The sequence below is a fragment of the Ornithorhynchus anatinus genome, chromosome X5 (assembly GCF_004115215.2).
Source record: "Ornithorhynchus anatinus isolate Pmale09 chromosome X5, mOrnAna1.pri.v4, whole genome shotgun sequence".
In the NCBI taxonomy this organism is placed as follows: domain Eukaryota; kingdom Metazoa; phylum Chordata; class Mammalia; order Monotremata; family Ornithorhynchidae; genus Ornithorhynchus; species Ornithorhynchus anatinus.
Window position 1 is genome coordinate 2,281,063 of NC_041753.1, and position 19,800 is coordinate 2,300,862.

The 19,800-nt window shown below is 46.6% G+C and overlaps 1 protein-coding gene and 1 non-coding gene across 2 annotated transcripts; one reads left to right on the top strand and one right to left on the bottom strand.

Annotated features, from left to right (window-relative positions):
• CTSS (cathepsin S) lies at positions 1-13,539 on the top strand. The gene is made up of 8 exons (XM_029056079.2): positions 1-103; positions 1,512-1,642; positions 3,831-3,953; positions 4,896-5,045; positions 6,875-7,099; positions 9,916-10,081; positions 11,676-11,778; positions 12,873-13,539. Exons 2-8 carry the CDS (start codon positions 1,517-1,519, stop codon positions 12,970-12,972), a joined length of 993 nt encoding a protein of 330 aa, XP_028911912.1. The 5' UTR covers positions 1-103; positions 1,512-1,516; the 3' UTR covers positions 12,973-13,539.
• An 821-nt stretch (positions 13,540-14,360) lies between these two features.
• On the bottom strand, positions 14,361-14,498 carry LOC114808352. Its single transcript, XR_003756198.1, has one exon. It is a non-coding gene; the product is annotated as a small nucleolar RNA SNORA7 (small nucleolar RNA).
• Positions 14,499-19,800: the final 5,302 nt, after the last annotated feature.

Consider the following 19,800-nt stretch of genomic DNA (forward strand, 5'->3'; position numbering starts at 1 on the left):
GGGCTCGGATTCCTTTAAAAGTTCCCTCCAAGGCGTTCCACTGGATGTTTTCGGACTCCTTCCTCCTCGACAGATCCCAGGACCTCGCAGTCGGGAACGCTGGGTAGGTAACTCCGTTTTCCTCTCGCCCTCCTTTCCTGGGCTACCACATCCCCGCTGGGCTCTGAACAGTTCTCTCACAGGAAGTGAACAACGAAATCGCTTCCTCCATCTCGCTCTTGCCTCGATAAACCCTAAGCGGGTTGGCTTTTGGGAGGGGACGCAGGCTCGGCCTCCATTGACCCCTTTGTGTGTCTGTGGGGGGCCGCAGACCGGAGGGTTGCGGATGGCCAAGATGGAATGGTTTTCTTGCCGAAATCGGGAGGACTCTTAGGAGGAATCGCAACCAACTGGAAGTTGGGTGAAGCAGCGAACCTTGGGCTGTTCCTAAATATGGAAATGTTTTTTTCGAACTGAATTTATGGATGCTTTTGAGGAAGGCTGGGACTTGGGGGTCGGGGTGGGGCATCACTCAGAGGGAAGAGGAGGAACAAATCTCAGTCAACCCCAGCCCCCAGAGGGCCAGGGGAGGGGGAGATATCCCTTGTGGGCTTTAACCCTCCCTTCTCCAGGATTCAGGTGACCTGGACCTCTATCTGTCTGGGACCGATAGCTCCTTCTCCCTATAGTGCTATTTAGGGGGTCAAAAGCAAAAACAGTCCCCCAGTGCTACAAACAATATGATAAGGGATCGGTTTGGGCGTACGGCCAACAGGCTGGTCAGGACTGGATCCCCCCCTAGCTTCTTCAGACCCACACATGCTCACCGGGAATTTTACCATCAGAGATATCTTCTCTGAACTCAGAGGATTACTTACTCTCTTTAGCTCTCTCCTCGTCTCTTTCCTTCTCTCTGTAATTCTTTCTTTTGCTCTGTCTCCATTTCTTCTCTCTCTCCCTCTCTCTTTCCTTCTCTTATTAATCCCTTCTGTCTCCATTTCTTCTCTCTCCCCTTTTCCTCTCTGTATCTCCTCTTCTTTTGCCTTCTCTCATCCTTCTGTCTCCATTTCTTCTCTTTCTCTGCCCTGCCTCCCCGTGTCTGCTCCTCCCTTTCCTTCTCTCATCCTTCTGCCTCTGTTTCTTCTCTTCCCTCCCTATCTCTTCCTCTTTTTCATTCTCTCTCTCTCTCGGTCTCTCTCCCCACCCCCACTCTCCCTCTCCCCACCCACCCCTTTCTCTGGGCAACTTTTTTTCCACACCAGTTGGCCGTGGTGGCCAACGGCTGGTGTGGGAGAAATTGAGGGCATGTCCGATTCTCTTTGCCAAGGTTGGGTAGTCCCTGGCACTTCCATGACCAAGGACAGCGGGTTGGGGGTAAGGATGGTGGGGGGGCGTGCGGCTGATTGAGAAATCTCAGCACCTCACTGTCACACTGTACTGGTTGGGGACGGAAGTGGTGTAGGCCCCAGCCTGCAGCTTAAATGGCCCACCCACAACCTCCCCTGGTGTCCCGCCCCTTCCTCCTTATTCAGGCAGGATGAAGCAGTTGGTGTGGCTTTTTCTGACCTGGGCCTCTGCCCAGGGGTTCCTGCAGCAGGATTCATCTTTGGACACCCACTGGGACCTGTGGAAAAAAACCCATGGCAAACACTACAGCCAAGAGGTAAAATGGTCTGGTGGGAACACTGCCCGGGAAGTGGAGTGGCTTTTAGAAACAATTCGGGCTTGGGAGTCAGCGGACCTTGGTTCTAATCCTGGTTCTGCCTGCTGGGTGAACTTGGGTGAGGCACCTCACTTCTTCGGGCCTCAGTTACCTCATCTGTAAAATGGGGATTGGAGTATGAGGTCCATGTGGGACAGGGTCAGTGTCCGACCTGATTAATTTGTATCTACCTCAGAGCTTAGAACGGTGCTTGACATATAGTAAGTGCTTAACAAGGACCATTATTAGTATTATTATTATTCAGTTTTTTCACCTGTTAAGTGGGGATTCAATGCCTGTCCTCCCTCCTACTTAGACTGTGACCCCAATGTGGGTCGGGGACCGTGACCAAGGTCACCTAGTAAACCTGATGCTGAGCTGGATCTTGAACCAGAGTCTGCTGAGTCCCAGTTCAGGGCTCCTTCCACTAGGTCACCCTGAAGCCTGAAGGTGGGAGGGGGCCAGGTGGAAGGTTTAAAAAACTACCCCAGAGAGGGGAGGAAAAGAGGGGATGATAGGGAGGCTGTTTGTCCTTTTGTCAGCTGGCTATCCCTGGTCTGGATATGACCCCGGATACAGCCTGTGGGTCTGGGATTTTTAATTTTGTCGCCCAGCTTGTGTGCTCTAATAGATAGAACCCAGGTCTGGAAGTCAGAAGGATGTGGGTTCTAATCCTGGCTCCGACAATGTCTGCTGCTGTGTGACCTTGGGCAAGTAATTTGACTTCTCTGTGCCTCAGTTACCTCATCTGTAAAACGGAGATTGAGACCGTGAGCACCACATGGGGCAGGGACTGTGTCCAACCCAATTTGTTAGTATCCACCCCAGCACTTAGTACAGTGCCTAGTACATAGTAAATGATTAACAAATACCAAAATCATCATTATTAATTATTATTTTGTTGCGGCTCCTGGGGCAGAGTGCCACGACTTGGAAGCGGAGTCCATGAGGAGGAACCTGGGAGGAGATGCGATGGGGGAGTCACCCAGAATAACTCTCTAGGCTACCTACAAGATGTCCAGAGTGACGTATGTGACGTCCCGAGAATCTGGAAGTCTGGGGTTTCCAAGGTCCAGGGCTGATAGGATTTCGGGTTGGTTGGCCCATCCATCTCCAGCTCTCTGGGGGCAATAGGCAGGGATGTGCCCTGATTGGCTAGAAACTTCTGGCACATGCCCAGAGGCCTGTGATGAGCAACCAACGTTCTTACTGGCTTATAAAAGCAAAGAAGATCCGATAACAATTACAACATGAACAACCAAAAAGGTCTAAATGTGATGACTGTAATTAAGTCCCTCAGGCACTGCCTACGCCTGTAATTTTTTTTTTGTTTATATTAATGTCTGTCTCCCCCTGTAAACTGTAGACTGTGAGCCTGTTGTGGGCAGGGAATTTGTTTATTGTAACATTGTACTCTCCCAGCTGCTCTGCACTCAGTAAGTGCTCAAAATACGATTGGATGAATGAATTAATGAACTGAGACTATTCTAGTCCCAACTCTGCCACTGGCCCACTGCGTGACCTTGGGCAAGTCACTTACCCTCTCTGGGCCTTACGGTCCTCATCTGTAAAATGGGGATGAGATCCCTGCTCTCCCTCCCAGGGACCTTGGGCAAGTCACTTCACTTCTTTGGGCCTCAGTTTCCTCAGTTTGGAACAACAGGAAAAGAAGCGTAGCCTAGCGGATGGAGCATGGCTCTGGCAATCAGAAAGATCTGGGTTCTAGTCCTGGCTCCACCACTTGTCTGCTGTGTGACCTGGGGCAAGTGGCTTTATTTCTCTGGGCTTTAGTTACCCCATCTATAAAATGGGGGTTAAGACTGTGAACCCCATTTGGGACATGGACCGTGACCAACCTGATGATCTGGTGCTTACCCTAGCTCTTAGTACACTGCCTGTTACGGAGTAAGCGCTTAAACAAACACCTTAAAAAAAACGAGGCCGCGTGCAACAGAGGCTGAGTCCTACCCGATTATCCCCACTGGCGCCCAGCACATAGTAAGTGCTTCATAGATACCGTTATTTTTAGGTATGCCTGCTTTCGGCATGGAACTTAGGGTCGTAACAACCGCGTCCTTTTCTCGTTCCCGCTTTGAGAACCGTTATTAGGGCTGCCTCCTGAGTTTGTGCTTCCCTCCCTTGACTTCAGAATGAGGAAACAGTCCGGAGGCTGATCTGGGAAAAGAATCTGCGATTGGTGATGCTGCACAACCTGGAACACTCCTTGGGACTTCACTCCTACGATTTGGGGATGAATCATTTGGGGGACATGGTAGGTCAATCCCATCAGCCGGGAGATCTGGAAGAGCAGTAAGAGGAGTAGCAGTAGGAGTAATAACGAGCGGCGATGGCAGTTGTAGTAATTGGAGCGATAGGGGCAGCGATAGTAATCGGAGCAATAGGGGCAGCGGTAGCAGTAGCAGTGGTAACAGGAGACTGTGAGCCCGTCGTTGGTCAGGGATGGTCTCTATCTGTTGCCGAGTCGTCCATTCCAAGCGCTTAGTACAGTGCTCTGCACATAGTAAGTGCTCAATAAAGCACTTGAGAAGCAGCGTGGCTCAGTGGAAAGAGCTCGGGTTTGGGAGGCAGAGGTCATGAGTTCTGATCCCCGCTCCGCCGCCTGTCAGCTGTGTGACTTTGGGCCAGTCGCTTCACTTCTCTGGGCCTCAGTTACCTCATCTGGAAAATGGGGATTCATTTTCAGGACAGCGTTCTGCACAAATAAAGACTAATAAATACCACTGATCGATCGATTGACGGCTAGCAGTGACTGTTGCGTTGAGACTACTCAGGGGGCTGGGAATTAAGTGGGGAACGCTTTTTGGACAAGGTGGGATATGGGGAGGAATTCAAACAGCCAGGCATCCCCACCAACTTTCAGGGTTGCTAAAGTGTGGCAAAATAGCTGAGTTTCCCAGCACGTTCTAGGAAAGACGCTAAGGAGATGTGAACCCTCCCAAAGTCAGTCCCCAATTGGGGCTGAGGGGGAGAAATCTCAAATAAAGCCCAGCCTGGAGATGCAGATGCAGGGAATAAAGAAGTGAAGGTCCACCCTGGGTCCACCAGCCATAGACATTCCAGGGTGACTCCAGACAAAGAAGCTGAGGTAAAGGAGAAGCTGAGGGAAGGCCGAGGGAGTGGGTATATGTGTGTTCGGGGGTGGAGTGGGGTGTGGGGCGGCAACTCGAAAACCCAGGCGTGCCTGTCTCCCTAGACCAGTGAGGAAGTGGCCTTTCTGCTGAGCAAATTGCAAGTGTCTCCGCAGCGGACCAGGAATGCCACCTACAGGTCAAACCCCACTCAGAACTTGCCCGACACGGTGGATTGGAGGGAAAAGGGCTGCGTGACCGAAGTGAAATCTCAGGTGAGTGGGGCATTCTGGCACGGCAGTTGTGCTCTGAGTTCGGCCAAGGGGCGACTCCCCTGGGAGGAAAAGGTCATCCGGTCAAGACCCCTGCCTCTGGACAGGTGAACGGCCACCTCCTGGGCCATGACAGGGTCCTTTTTTAATGGGTCGGGAGGCAGCAACCTACCCTAGTGGCCTGGTGGGTCCCGTGGAAAGAGTCCAGGGCTGGGAGTCGGGAGACGTAGGTTCTGGGCCTGCTCCATCGGCTAGGCCACCCTGCTTCTCCGCATGTGATGTCACGTGCTCCCAGCTCTGCCACTTGTCCACCACGTGACCTTGGGCAAATCGCTTCTCTGTGCCACAGGTTCCTCATCTGCAAAATGGGGATTCAATACCTGTTCTCCCTCCTACTTAGACTGTGAGCCCCACTAGGGACAGAGACTGTGTCCAACCTAATTATCTTGTATCTACTTTAGAGCTTAATACAGTGCTTGGCACAAAGTAAGCACTTGGCAATTATTATTATTATTATTCATCTCCTGGTCTGATATTCTGGGATGGTGAGTGACTCCTTCTCCTACAAACAACTTCCGAAGATGGAAGGCAGTGGACCAGCTCCCTGCCTTTCCCCTCATTTCTGTCTCTCCACACTGCTGGAGATATGCGATTAACTCAACCTCCACAGGAAGTTGGTCGGGACTGAACAAACCACTGGGTCCAATGTGAATCTCAAAAATGCACAGGAGGGAGGTTGTAGATAAGTCACTAGATGGGGAAGCTGGGAAGGGGGAGGGAACGATTAGAACGTTCCGTGATCCATCCCCAACCAGGAGGGAAGATAATGATGGTATTTGTTAAGTGCCTACTATGTAGCAAGTGCTGTTCTAAACGCTGGGGTAGACACAAACTAATCAGATTGGGCACAGTCCCTGTCCCCCTTGGGGCTCACAGTCTTAATCCCCTTTTACGGATGAGGTAATAATAATAATAATAATGTTGGTATTTGTTAAGCGCTTACTATGTGCTGAGCACTGTTCTAAGAGCTGGGGTAGATACAGGGTAATCAGGCTGTCCCACGTGAGGTTCACAGTTAATCCCCATTTTACAGATGAGGTAACTGAGGCACAGAGAAGTTAAGTGACTTGCCCACAGTCACACAGCTGACAAGTGGCAGAGCCGGGATTCGAACCCATGAGGTAATTGAGGCCCAGAGAAGTGAAGTGACTTGTCCAAGGTCCCGCAGCAGACAAATGGCAGAGCTGAGATTAGAACCCAGTTCCTTTTGACTTCTAGGCTTGTTCTCACCCTACGGACTTGAGTCCTGGTATTTACTCAGTGCTTACTTTGGCTGGGCACTGTGCTAAACCCTGGGATTGATGCTGGTTCATCTGCTTAGATGCAGAGGGGCTCACAATCTAAAAGGGAGGGAGAGCGGGGGTCTTATTCACATTTTACATATAGGGAAACTGGGGGTCAGAGAGGTCCAGTGATTTGCCCCAGGTCACACAGCCGGTCAGGGTAGAACCAGGACCAGAACTCAGAACTAATGACTCTCCCTTCTGTGCTATTTACACGAGGCCCTGCAGCCCATTACCCTCATTTAACAGACGGGGAAAACGAGGCCCAATCAGATCCTGGAACTTGCTTCACGTCATGCAGCAGGCCCAGGCAGAGCCAGGACTGGAACCAGGGTCTCCCTACTCCCCGTCCAGTGCCCTATCCACTGGGCCACGCTGCCCCTTGCATCCCGGGGGTGCTGGAGGGAAAAGAATCTCGGGGAGGGTCCGGGAGTCTGAGCAGGGATGGTGACTCTTTTGGGTTGACAGTTTTTTCCCGTGTCTCCCTAGGGGTCCTGTGGGGCGTGCTGGGCTTTCAGTGCTGTGGGAGCCCTGGAGGCCCAGGTGAAACTGAAAACGGGAAAGCTGGTGTCCCTCAGCGCCCAGAACCTGGTGGATTGTTCCTCCAAATATGACAATCATGGCTGCAATGGGGGCTTCATGCAGCGGGCCTTCCAGTACATCATCGACAACAATGGGATCGACTCCGACGCCGACTACCCTTACAAAGCCAAGGTGAATGGGCACTGTCAGAATGATGGGATTGGCCAAGAGTTCACTGTAAAGATAATAATAATATTAATATCCGTTCAATGTATTAAATCGTATTTATTCGATTGTATTTATTCAGCGCTTACTGTATACAAAGCACTATAGAGAAGCAGCATGGCATAGTGGATCGAGCACAGGCTTGGGAGTCAGAAGGTCATGGTTTCTACTCCAGGCTCTGCCACTTGTCTGCTATGAGACCTTAGGCAAGTCACTTCACTTCTCTGTGCCTCAACTCCCTCATTTGTAAATTGGGGATTGAGACTGTGAGCCCCATGTGGGACAGGGACTATGTCTAACCCACTATCCTCCCCAGAGTTTAGTACAGTGCCTGGCACATAGTACGTGCTTACCAAATACCATAATAATAATAATTATTATTACTAAGCGCTTGGGAGAATACAATAGAAAAATAGACACATTCCCTAATGATGATAATTGTGGTATTCATTACATGCTTTCCAAGTTCCAAACACCACTAAATGTTGGGGTAGGTGCAATTCAATCAGATAGGTCACAGTCCTTGTCCCAAATGGAGCTCACAGTATGCGGGGGAGAGAGAACATGATAATATCCATGATAATAATAATTGTGGTATTCATTAAGTTCTTTCCAAGTTTCAAACACCACTAACCATTGGGGTAGTTACAATATAGTCAGCTCAAGCACAGTCCCTGTCCCCCATGAAGTTCACAGTCTGAGGGGAGAACAGTGATAATAACTGTGATAATAATTACTGTGGTATTTGTTAAGTGCTTTTATTATGTGTCAAGCACCATACTAAGTGCTAGAGCTCATTATGAGCAGAGGACAGGACTGCTAATTCTGGTGTATATTGTACTAATCCCAAGTGCTTAGTACAGTACTCTGCACACAGTAAGAGCTCAGTGAATACCGTTGATTCACTCATTCAAATCTATTTACTGAGCATTTACTCTGTGCAAAGCACTGTACTAAGCACTTGGGAGAGTATAATATAACACTGATGGATTGACTGATTGATAGGGTAGATACCAGATAATCAGGTCCCTCATGGAGCTCACAGTCTAAATAGGAGGGAGAACAGGGATTAAATCCCCATTTGGTAGACGAAGAACAGAGGCACAGAGAGGTGAAGTGACTTGCCCAAGATCCCACAGCTGGCAAGTGGCGGAGCAGGCCCTGGGCTCTACCCCCTAGGCCAAGCTGCTTCTCAGCTATGTCTTCACCATCACTCTAGTATCGGCGTAGTTTCAAACGGGCATCTGTGTGGTGTTTTGAGGGACGCTGTGGCGTGACATGACGTGATGTGTCCAGCGTCACACAGGCAGGGGTCAGTGCGGCGGGATGGCCGTCCTATGGACGGTGGCCAGATACCTGAAGCCCAGCTGGGGCCCTGATATATCATAAGGACAGTGGTGGGATTTTGTAAGTGCTTACTCTGTGTCAAGCGCTGTATTAAGTGCTGACATAATCAATCAATCGTATTTATTGAATGCTTACTCTTTGGAGAGCACTTTACTAAGTGCTTGGGAAGGACAATTTAACAGTTAGTAGACACATTCCCTGCCTACAATGAACTTACAGTTTGGAGGGGGAGACATTTATGTATTTACATTAATGTCTGTCTCCCCCTCTAGACTGTAAGTTCGTTGTGGGGAGGGAATGTGTCTGTTTATTGTTATACTGTACTCTCCCAAGTACTTATACAGTGCTTTGTACATAGAAGGCATTCTATAAATATGATTGAATTAATGAACATTAATACAAGTAAATAAACTATGGATGTAGCCATAAGTGCTGGGGGAACTACAGTAGAAGCAGATCAGATACAGTCCCTGTCCTACTTGGGACTGATAGTCTAAGAGAGAGGGAGAACAGGTATTTCATCCTCATTTTACAGAGGAGGAAACTGAGACATAGAGATGTTAAGTGACTTGCCCAAGGTTACGCAGCAGTTACTGGCAGAGGCAGAATTAAAACCTAGGCCCTCTGACTCCCAGGCACATGGTCATTCGACTATGCCACACAGCTCCTCTGTAACTCTTTCTGGGTCTATCTCCTTAATTAAGCACTTACTATGTGTCAGACACTGTTCTAAGCGCTAGGGAAGATACAAGGCAGTCAGGTTGGACCCAGTCCATGTCCCACATGGGGCTCACAGTCTTAATCTCCATTTTACAAATGAGGTAACTGAGGCCCGGAGATGTTAAGTGACTTGCCCAACATCACACAGCAGACAAATGGCAGAGGCAGGATTAGAACTCAGGTCCTTTGATTCCCAGGCCAGTGCTCTATCCGCTAGGCCACGCGGCTTCTAATTAGCGCATTAGGTCCTTGTGGGCAGGGAACAGGTCCCGTGCTTCTGTTGGCCTTTCCTTGGTGCTTAGAACGGAGTTTCTTCCTCAGAAGTTGCTTAATAGACTCCAATCTTAGGCCCGACCGCCATCTGTGGTTTATTTCAGGGTCTGTCTCCCTCTGCTGGATGGATTACAAGCCTCTTGAGGAGCGGGATCGGGTCTGCTGACTCTACCCTCCCAAGGACCTAATAATAATAAAATTGCGGATTTGTTAAGTGCTTACTATGTGCAGTGTGTCTGTTTATTGTTATATCGTAGTCTCCCAAGAGCTTAGTACACTGCTCTGCACACAGTAAGTCCTCGATAAATATGACTGACTGACTAGTACACTTAGTCTAGTGCTCTGCACACAGTAGGAGCTCAGTCAATCCCATTCTGCCTAGAAGCAGTGAGGAGCAAAGAGGGGTTTGCAGGTCATTGACGCGTACCCTTTGTACCGTTCAGGATGGGCAGTGCCAATACAACCCAGCCAGCCGTGCTGCCACCTGCTCCAAATACACGGAGCTCCCGTACGGCAGCGAGGACGTGCTCAAGGAAACCGTGGCCAACGTCGGGCCCGTGTCGGTGGCCATAGATGCCAGTCGGCCCACCTTCTTTCTCTACAAGAGCGGTAAATCTCTGCTCCTCTAAGTTCCCCCTGGGCCAGGAGCTCCCTCCCTGCCCAAAGCTGCCAGGCCACAACTCTCCTGCATCAAACAGAAACAACTCAGAGAAGCAGCGTGGCTCAGTGGAAAGAGCATGGGCTTTGGAGTCAGAGGTCATGAGTTCGAATCCCAGCTCTGCCACTTGTCAGCTGTGTGACTCTGGGCAAGTCACTTCACTTCTCTGTGCCTCAGTTACCTCATCTGTAAAATGGGGATTAAGACTGTGAGCCCCATGTGGGATTCCCTGTGTCTACCCCAGCGCTTAGAACAGTGCTCTGCACATAGTAAGCGCTTAACAAATACCAACATTATTATTATTATTATTAACTCACCATTGGCATTAAAGCCCTCAATCTCCTCGCCCCCTCCTACCTCACCTTGCTGCTCTCCTACTACAACCCAGCCTGCGTACTTCGCTCCTCTAACACCAACCTTCTCACTGTACCTCCATCTCACCTATCTCGCCACTGACCCCTCGCCCATGTCCTGCCTCTGTCCTGGAATGCCCTCCCTCTTCAGATCTGACAGACAATTACCCTTCCTGCCTTCAAAGCCTTATTGAAGGCACATCTCTCCAAGAAGCCTTTCCTGACTAAGCCCTGCTTTCTTCTCCCACTCTTCTGTCCCCCGATTTGCTTCCTTTATTCACCACCCCGCCCAGCACCACAGCACTTATGTCCATAACTGTAATTTATTTATATTATATTTATAAGACGGTAAGCTTGTTATGGGCGGGGAATGTGTCTTAGTGTTAAATTGTACTCTTCCAAGCGCTTAGTACAGTGCCATGCACAGAGTAAGTGCTCAATAAATACAGTTGATTGACTCTTCCAACTCCAAAGCCTTTCCCAAGACCCCAGCTCCTCTGGGAAGCTTTCCATCAACTAATCAGTCCATCAGTCAGTGGTATTTGTTCAGAGTTACTGTGTGCCGAGAGAGTGCTTTACTAAAGCTTGGGAGAGTACAATACAACAGAGTTGGTAGACACGTTCCCTGCCCCAAACGATAATGTCGAGTAGCAGCATGGCCTAATGGATGGAGCACAGGCCTGGGAGTCAGAAGGCCCTAGCTTCTAATCCTGGTTCCACCAATTTTCTGCTATGTGACCTTGGGCAAGTCACTTAACTACTGACTTAACTAACAAATAATGGTATTTATTGAGTGCTTACTGTGTACAGAGCACTGAACTAAGCACCTGGGAGAGTAAACTACAGTAGAGTTGGTAGACACATTCCCTGCCCACAAAGAGCTCACAGTCTAGAAGTGGACAGAGATTAAAATAAATTACACACTGGGGTAATGGCAGAGCACTAAGGATATGTACATAGGTGCTGGACCAACTCTGTTATTTTGTACTCTCCAAGCACTTGGTACAGTGCTATGCGCACAGTAAGCACTCAATACATAGGATTCAAGGATTGATTGATTGATCGATTGCTTTGGGGTTCAAGGTGGGGTGAATAGCAAATGCTTGGAGAGTGGGGTGAATACTCAAGTCCAGATAGTGGTATTGGGGATTTCTGCCACTGTCACTTATTCAGGGTAATCCTTTGTTTTTAGGTGTGTATTTTGACCCAAGCTGCAATAACACAGTAAACCACGGTGTGCTTGTGGTCGGATACGGAAACCTCGATGGCAAGGATTATTGGCTTGTGAAGAACAGGTAATCAATCACTCCACCACATTTTTCACCTGTTTCATAAAGTTCTATTCCTCTGGGGGACCTTCTTTGGAAGCTATGTGGTCTAGGGGAAGGAGCCCAGGCCTGGGAGTCAGAACACCTGGATTCCAATCCCCGGTTCCACCGTCCCCCCTTTGTTTGCTGTGTCACCTCTGGCAAATCACTTTGCTTCTCAGGGCCTTATCTTTAAAATGGGGATTAAATATCTGCTCTCCCTGCCCCCTAGACTATGACTGATCAGGGTTATCCTTTCTCTATTCCAGCATTTAGCACAGTTCTTGGCATATAGTAAATGCCTAACAGATACTGCAATTATTACCCAATAATAATAATAGTAATAATGACACTATTTGTTAAGTGCTTACTATGTGTCAAGCACTGTTCTAAGCGCTGGGATAGAATCAAACTAATCAGGTTGGACACAGCCCCTGTCCTACATAGGGTTCACGATCTTAATCCCCATTTTGCAATTGAGGAAACTGAGACCTAGAGAAGTGAAGCAAATTGCCCAAGGTTGCACAGCAGACAAGGGGCGGAACTGGGATTAGAACCCAGATTTTTCTGACTCCCAGGCCTATGCTCTAGCCACTAGGGCATGCTGATCTGCTTTGTACTTCCAGTCCATGCCGAGTGCTTAGCACAGTGCCCAGGACCCAGTGGATACTCAACAAAGCCCTCCTTTCCTCTTCTCCTGCTCCCTTCTGTGTCACCCTGACTTATTCCCTTTGTTGATTCCCCCCACTCACATCTTCACAAAACTTATGTCCATATCCACAATTTTTAAATTTATATTCATATGTTTCCCCCTCTAGACTGCAAGCTCATTGTAGGCAGGGAATGTGTCTGTTTATTGTTATATTGTACTCTCCCAAGTGCTTAGTTAGTGCTTTGCACACAGTAAGCACTCAACAAATATAATTGAATGAATGAATGAATGAATGAATGGGAAAAACAAAGATCAGGAGAAGTTCGGTTGGTTCACCTGAAGGTGGATTTGCAGCAGGGGTAAAGAATCCTGGTTTTATTTGTTGCATTTATAATGTGGTTTATTATTTTTTTCTTTTTATTTCCTAAAGCTGGGGCCTTAATTTTGGTGAACAAGGGTACATCCGAATGGCCCGGAACAGCCAGAACCACTGTGGCATCGCCAATTACGCCTCTTACCCTGAAATCTAGGCGGGTTTCCCTCACTGTGCCGTCCAGTCTAAAACCTGCTTCTCCTGGTTTCACTCCTACTTTCTGCCTCCTGAAAACGTGATTTATTTTCCTGGTGAGAACGGCTCAAGGAGCACCTTCCTCCAATTCAAACGTGCTTGGTTAGAAAGCTCAAGTTCCAGAGGTAGGATGGTGTGATTTACAGACAACGCAGGACTGATCCTCACTGCACTAGCTCTATACAAAGCACTTTTAAGAAAGAGGATTGTAGCTCTGTCATGTCACAATCAATCGGTCCATCTGTTGATGATATTCACTGAGGGGCTTTTGAAGGACACACGGTCGAAAAACAGTAGCAACCAGGTCTCTTTGAAAAATGGCTGAAACTGAAACTTCTGTGGGACCGAGGAGTTATATTGGAGGCTGTCACTGGTTACTTATTGTCTGTTTTAATTAGTTTGGAAAAGACACCGAATTTTTGGAAATTACACTGTCTGAACCAGTTGTTAAAACATTTAACAAGTGCCCTCATCTAATACTCCAAACAGGAATCACTGTAGTAAAATAAAACAGTAGCTTTCATGATTAGTCTTATCGTCTGTATGTCAACAAGGTGGTCAGTAAAGGTAATGAGTTTATTTCACAGGGCTGGATTTGAACAGAAGCAAGCAGAGAGTGGGAAAGATCAACAAATTGGGCATGTTTACTGACTAGTAATAACCCACGGGAGTGTCAGCTCTTCGTGAGCAGGGATTACCTCATTTCTACATTCTTGAGGAGAACTTATCGAGCACTTACCTCAGTGCATTGCACCAAGTGAGCACGAGATAATAAAAATTACACAGAAAAAGAGAAGCAGCGTGGCCTATTGGATAGAGTGTGAGTCAGAAGGACCTGGGTTCTAATTCTGACTCTGCCAATTGCTTGTCAGGTGACCTTGGGCAAATTACTTAACTTCACTGTTCCTCAGTTTCCTCAACTATGAAATGGGGATACCTGTTCTCCCTCCTACTTAGACTGTGAGCCCTATGTGGGACAAGAACTGTGTCCAGCCTAATTAACTTGTACCTACCCCAGTGCTTAGAATGGTGCTTGACACATGGTAAGCGCTGAATGAATACCATCAAAAAACCAAAAAGCAGGCGCTTACTACATGCTAAATGCTGAATACTAGTACAGTCTTGTCTTGCCTTATGCTGTCGAGTCCTTTCCGACCGATAAAGACTCCATGGACGCATCTGTCCCAAAATACCCCACCTCCATCTGAAATCATTCTGGTAGTGTATCCATAGAGTTTTCTTGGTAAAAATTAGGAAGTGGTTTACCATTGCCTTCTTCTGTGCAGTAAACTTGAGTCTCTGCCCTCGACTCCCTCCCAGGCCGCTGCTGTCCAGAACAGGTGAGTTTTGACTTGTAGCAGATTGCCTGCCATTCACTAGCCATTGCCCAAGCTAGGAATGGAATGGGTAGGCCTCTGCTTGACTCTCCCTCCCGTAGCCAAGACTGGTAGAGGACTGGAAACTCTCCAGGTGCGACCCTGAAAGGGGCTGGGAGAGTATTAATACAGTAGTATGCCCATTATCATTATGTAGCCTAGTTCTCCTTTCTTTGTTCAAAATATGGTGCTTCTCGGCAATGCTGCTTCTCAGAGGAAGAAAATGACATTCTTTTCTCTGTGTCCCCCATCTTTCCCAAATGGGAGTTTCTTAGGGATGGATGTAAGTTTTTTTTTAAAGTGTGCTCCAATACTAGGATTGAAAAGATAATCTCTTTTGCCCAATATGAAATTCTAAGGTTTTTTTAAAAAAAGGAACTCCGGAAGTCAGATGTTTTCCCCATGAAGTGTTGACAGCCACTTGTAGCTTTGAGTTTGGCCCCCACCCTCCCACCCCATTTCCCCCAAGTAAAAATAATCCATAAAATGGGTAGATGAATTGAAACATTATGATGGGCAAGTGGGGATCCCTGGCTGGCTGTGGGGTTCCCGAGGTTTTTCAGGGTCAGATGGAGATCTGACAAATTTAGCGATCTCTGTTGACAAGTCCACAGGGCCAAGAAAGAGCAGGAGGGGCAGCGGGGGGACTGCATTGGGACTGAGTCAAATTTTCCTTCCTAAAATCAACTTTCCTATCAGTTCTGGGTTATGGGATTCATTACGTCCTTACTATGTACCAAGGACTGTGCTAAACACTGGGGGAGAAGGAAACATAACAGACCTGATGCACTCCCTTTCCTAAATGGATCTCACAATCAACCTGATAGATTTTTAACTGCTGGATTTCCTTGGGACATGCTGCTTGATTTTTTTTTAAATGGCATTTGTTAAGCACTTACTATGTGCCGGGCACTGAACTTAGTGGTGGGTAGATAAAACATAATCAGCCCATGTCTCATGTGGGGCTCAGAGTCTTCATTCCCACTGTATAGATGAGTAACTAAGGCACAAGGAAGTGAAGTGACTTGCCCAAGATCCCACAGCAAGCAAGTGGCAGAGTCGGGATTAGACCCAGGTCCTCCTGACTCCTAGACCTGTTCTCTATCCATTAGACCACTCCGCTCCTTAAAATAGATGGTATTTTCTGAACACCTCCATAATGGCTATATCAGTGCCCCTGATTTCCTCTTTTCCCCTACTCCCTTTCCTTTCTGCGTTGCTTATGCATTCAGATCTGTCCCCTTTAAGCACTTGATATTCACCCCACCCTCAGCCCCTCAGCACTTATGTCCATATCTGTAACTGATTTTAATGTATATCTGCACTTCTAGGCTGTAAGCTCCTTGCGGGCAGGGAACATGCCTTCCAACTCTGTTGTATTTTATGGTATTGTACTCTCCCAAGTGCTTAGTGCTCTGCACACAGTAAGCACTCAATAAATACAATTGATTGATGGACTGATGGATTCTCTGCTCAGTACCCACCTTTACCTCCCATTAAGTCCGAAAATATTCACCGTTAGCATGATTTTTCTTCTCTTTTTTTGGAGTGAATTTCTGAGAGATTCAGCCAAATCGTTGCCCAGGGTCTCATGGCATCTGGGATGTTGGAAGACCTGTGGGGGGATTTCTGAAGTGGGAGGATTTTGTGTGAATCTGAAGCATCAGCAGGCTGAGCAAGATTGTGCAAACTTCTTGGGAAGGGTCAGATAATGAAAGCTTCCTTTTAGGGCCTTTGGGACCAAGTTATTTGCCAAGATGATAAGAATAACTCATGCATGTATGATGATGATTATTAGTTATGGTATTAGCGTCAACATTATCTTCCTGGAGGACAGTCAAATGAAACTTGTGGCAAATGTAAAATCAGGCAGTGAATCAATCATACTTATTGAGCTCTTACTGTGTGCAGAGCACTTGTACTAAGCACTTGGGAAAGTACAATATAATAGTAAACAGACACACTCCCAGCCCTCATTGAACTGGGATGTGAGCAACCAGAAGACATGGCAAGGAATGGAAAGCATCCTCTCCATCTTTCAATATCGATATGGGATGAATGAAATGAAATGAAATTAGGACCTGGGTTCCAATCTTGGCTCTACCATATGTTCATTCAATATATGTCTGCTATATGTCCTTGGATGAGTCACTTTACTTCTCTGCACCTCAGTTCCCTCATCTGCAAAATGGGGATTCAATCCCTGTTCTCCCTCTTACTTAGACTGTGAGCCCCAGATGGGACCTGATTATCTTGTATCTACCCCAGTGGTTAATACAGTGCTTGGCATATAGTAAGCGCTAAACGAGTACCATGATGATGATGATGATTATTATTATCATGCTATATGTAATGCATATTACATATAGCATACAGATATATATTATGGATTACATATGCATTATATATGTAATTTAGCATGTATTTTATATAGCATACATTATACCCAAGCACATCTTCGGTGGTTACCCACAGATTACATTTTAAGTTTTCAATACTGCTCTTCAAACTTGTGACAATTTACTGTAAAATGATTCTTGCACAAGTTGCAGAAGGAAATGAAACAAATTTTAGTGAAAATCTCATCCTGGGAACTGAAAGAGTATGTCATTAAATACCTCTTCCTGTTTTCTATTTCTCTTCCCTGGGGGAGGAAGAGGGAATATGGGCCACATTGGTAAATTTGCTGATCAATCAATAATATTTATCGAGTACATACTGTGTTGAGAACACTGTTCAATGTGCTTTGAATGAGAGTAATGGCATTTTTAAATCAATCCATCAATCTGTGATATTTATTGAGCACTTACTGGTTGCAGAGCACTGTACTAAGTGCTTGGTAGAGTCCAATACAATAGAGTTAGTAGACACTTTCCCTACGCACAATGAACTAGGCCCTAATTATGTGCCAAACCCTGGAGGAGACTCAAGATAATCAGCTCATTCATTCATTCATTCAATTATACTTATTAGGCACTTACTGTGTGCAGAGCACTGTACTAAGCGCTTGGAAAAGTATAATACAACAATAAATGGTGATATTCTCTGGCTCACAGTCTAGAGGGGGGGAGACAGACATCAATATAAATAAATAAAATTACAGATAGATACACAATTGCTGTGGGGCTGGGAGAGTGAAAGGAGCAAGTCAACTCAGATCAGACCCAATCTCTGTCTCACAGCTGGCTCAGAGTCCAAGAGGAAGAGAGAACTGGTATTTTCCCCCCATTATACAGATGGGGAAAAGGAAACCAGAGAGGCTAAGTGACTCGCCCAAGGTCACACGGCAGGCAAGTGGCAGAGCCAGGGCGAGAAGGGGGGGTGGTTGGAGGGTGTCTCCTGATTCCTAGTCTTATCTGTTTTCACAGTCATGGCATTCTCTCTCTACAGTAGAAGACACAATCTCTGCCCTCACTGAGTTTAAAAGCTAGTGAGGGAGACACAAAATACATTGCACATACAACCAAGAGGAGAAAGAAAAGAAGGTTATGTAGATGAGTAAGTGATTCAGTGAGAAAACTCTGGTCAGAATTATGATTTGTTTAGATGACTGAAACAAGGAAAGCTGACTTTAATTTTGCTTATTCAAACGATCACATGGTTCACTCGTGGGTAAATCTGTCATCCCCTTCTTAAAGCTCATTTGTTAGGAACTTGCTGATTTAGTATTGAGGGTCATGGAAAAAACAGGGAGGTCTGAGGCTGAGTCTTAAAATCTACTGACTTTTTAAAGAAAAAATGTTAAAAGGTAAGAACCATCTTTCTATCCCACATCTCATGTTATTAGATCACCCAGGAATTTGAAGTTTCCTCAGTTTCTCCAATGATAACTCATCTGTAGGTAACAATAGCTCGCCTGCAAGAGAAGCAGCGTGGCTGAGTGGAAAGAGCACAGGCCTGGGGGTCAGAGAACTGGGGTTATAATCCTGGTTTTCTCACTTATCTGCTGTGTGACCTTGAAGAAGTCACTTCACTTCTCTGTGCTTTAGTTTTTTCATCTGTTAAAAGGGGATTAAGATTGTGAGCCCACTGAGGGTCAGGGACTGTGTTCAACGGGATGAGCCTGAGCCTCTTCCACCACCTTAGTACAGTGCCCGGCACATAGAAAGCGCTTAACAAATGCCACAATTATCAGTATTCTGATTATTGTTGCTAGGATGATGATTATTATTAGGGTGACCCAGCAGTCTCAGGCAGTTCTCTCCAGGATCCCAGCCAAACATCGTGAGGGAAGGATAAACAACTTGGTGCTGGAAACTACTGATGAGAGTCATGACGAAATGCATGCTGAAGGCTCGGTCTGCAAAAGTACTGATTTTTCCTAGACGCTCCAAAATCTTAAAATAATATCCTGGAACCCTTCCAGATTTCTCCACATTCCACCTCCTCAGCACACCTCTGCACAAACCTAATAGAGATTTATTCAGTGCTTAGAACAGCGCTTGGCACACAGTAAGCATTTAACAAATACCATCATTAATCCTCTTCTGAAAATTATGGCTAATTTTCTCATATCCCCATTGTTTCATCCATTATCTTGGATTAACTCCCCCCATTAGGCTGTGCTAGTTTGAGGGTGGTGACTGTACCTTGTGTCTTTCCGAATGTTTCTTAGGAACTCTGCCCAGTGCAAAACAGGTAGCCGGAGGTCTGTCTATATTAAGGAGGGCCACATGATGCCTTTTATCTTCTCATTTATAAATTATTTCAGTATCTGTTTGCCCTGCTAGACTGGAAGCTCCTTGAGAGTAGGGATTGTATCACAGATTACTAACTCTAATTAATAATAATAATAATAATGATAATGTTGATATTTGTTAAGCCCTTACTATGTGCCGAGCACTGTTCTAAGCACTGGGGTAGATACAGTGTAATCAGGTTGTCCCACGTGAGGCTCACAGTTAATCCCCATTTTACAGATGAGGGAACTGAGGCACAGAGAAGTTAAGTGACTTGCCCACAGTCACACAGCTGACAAGTGGCAGAGCTGGGATTCGAACTTTCCCAAGCTTGGAGTACAGAGATCAGTAAATGCTATTGATGGATTGATGATAATGATGGGCAAAAGCCATTTTTACTATTCCCATATTACTGAGTCCAATTTTTTGACTCCATTCAGAAGGAGAGTTGGTAAAGTTGGTGAGGGCTCAAGACAGCAATGATGGTGTAGGGCCTGAGCAGTAAGCGCTCAATAAATATGATTGAGTGAAAGAATGTTGGCTAGAGGTTACATTGAGGAAACTAACGAGTAAATATATGCAATTCTCCCAGGATCTGTCTCCCACTTTAGGATATGGCATTTGTTAAGTGCTTACTATGTGCCAGACACTGTATCAAGCACTGGGATAAATACAAGCTAATCGTGTTGGACACACGCCCCACATGAGGCTCACAGTCTTAAATCTCCATTTTTT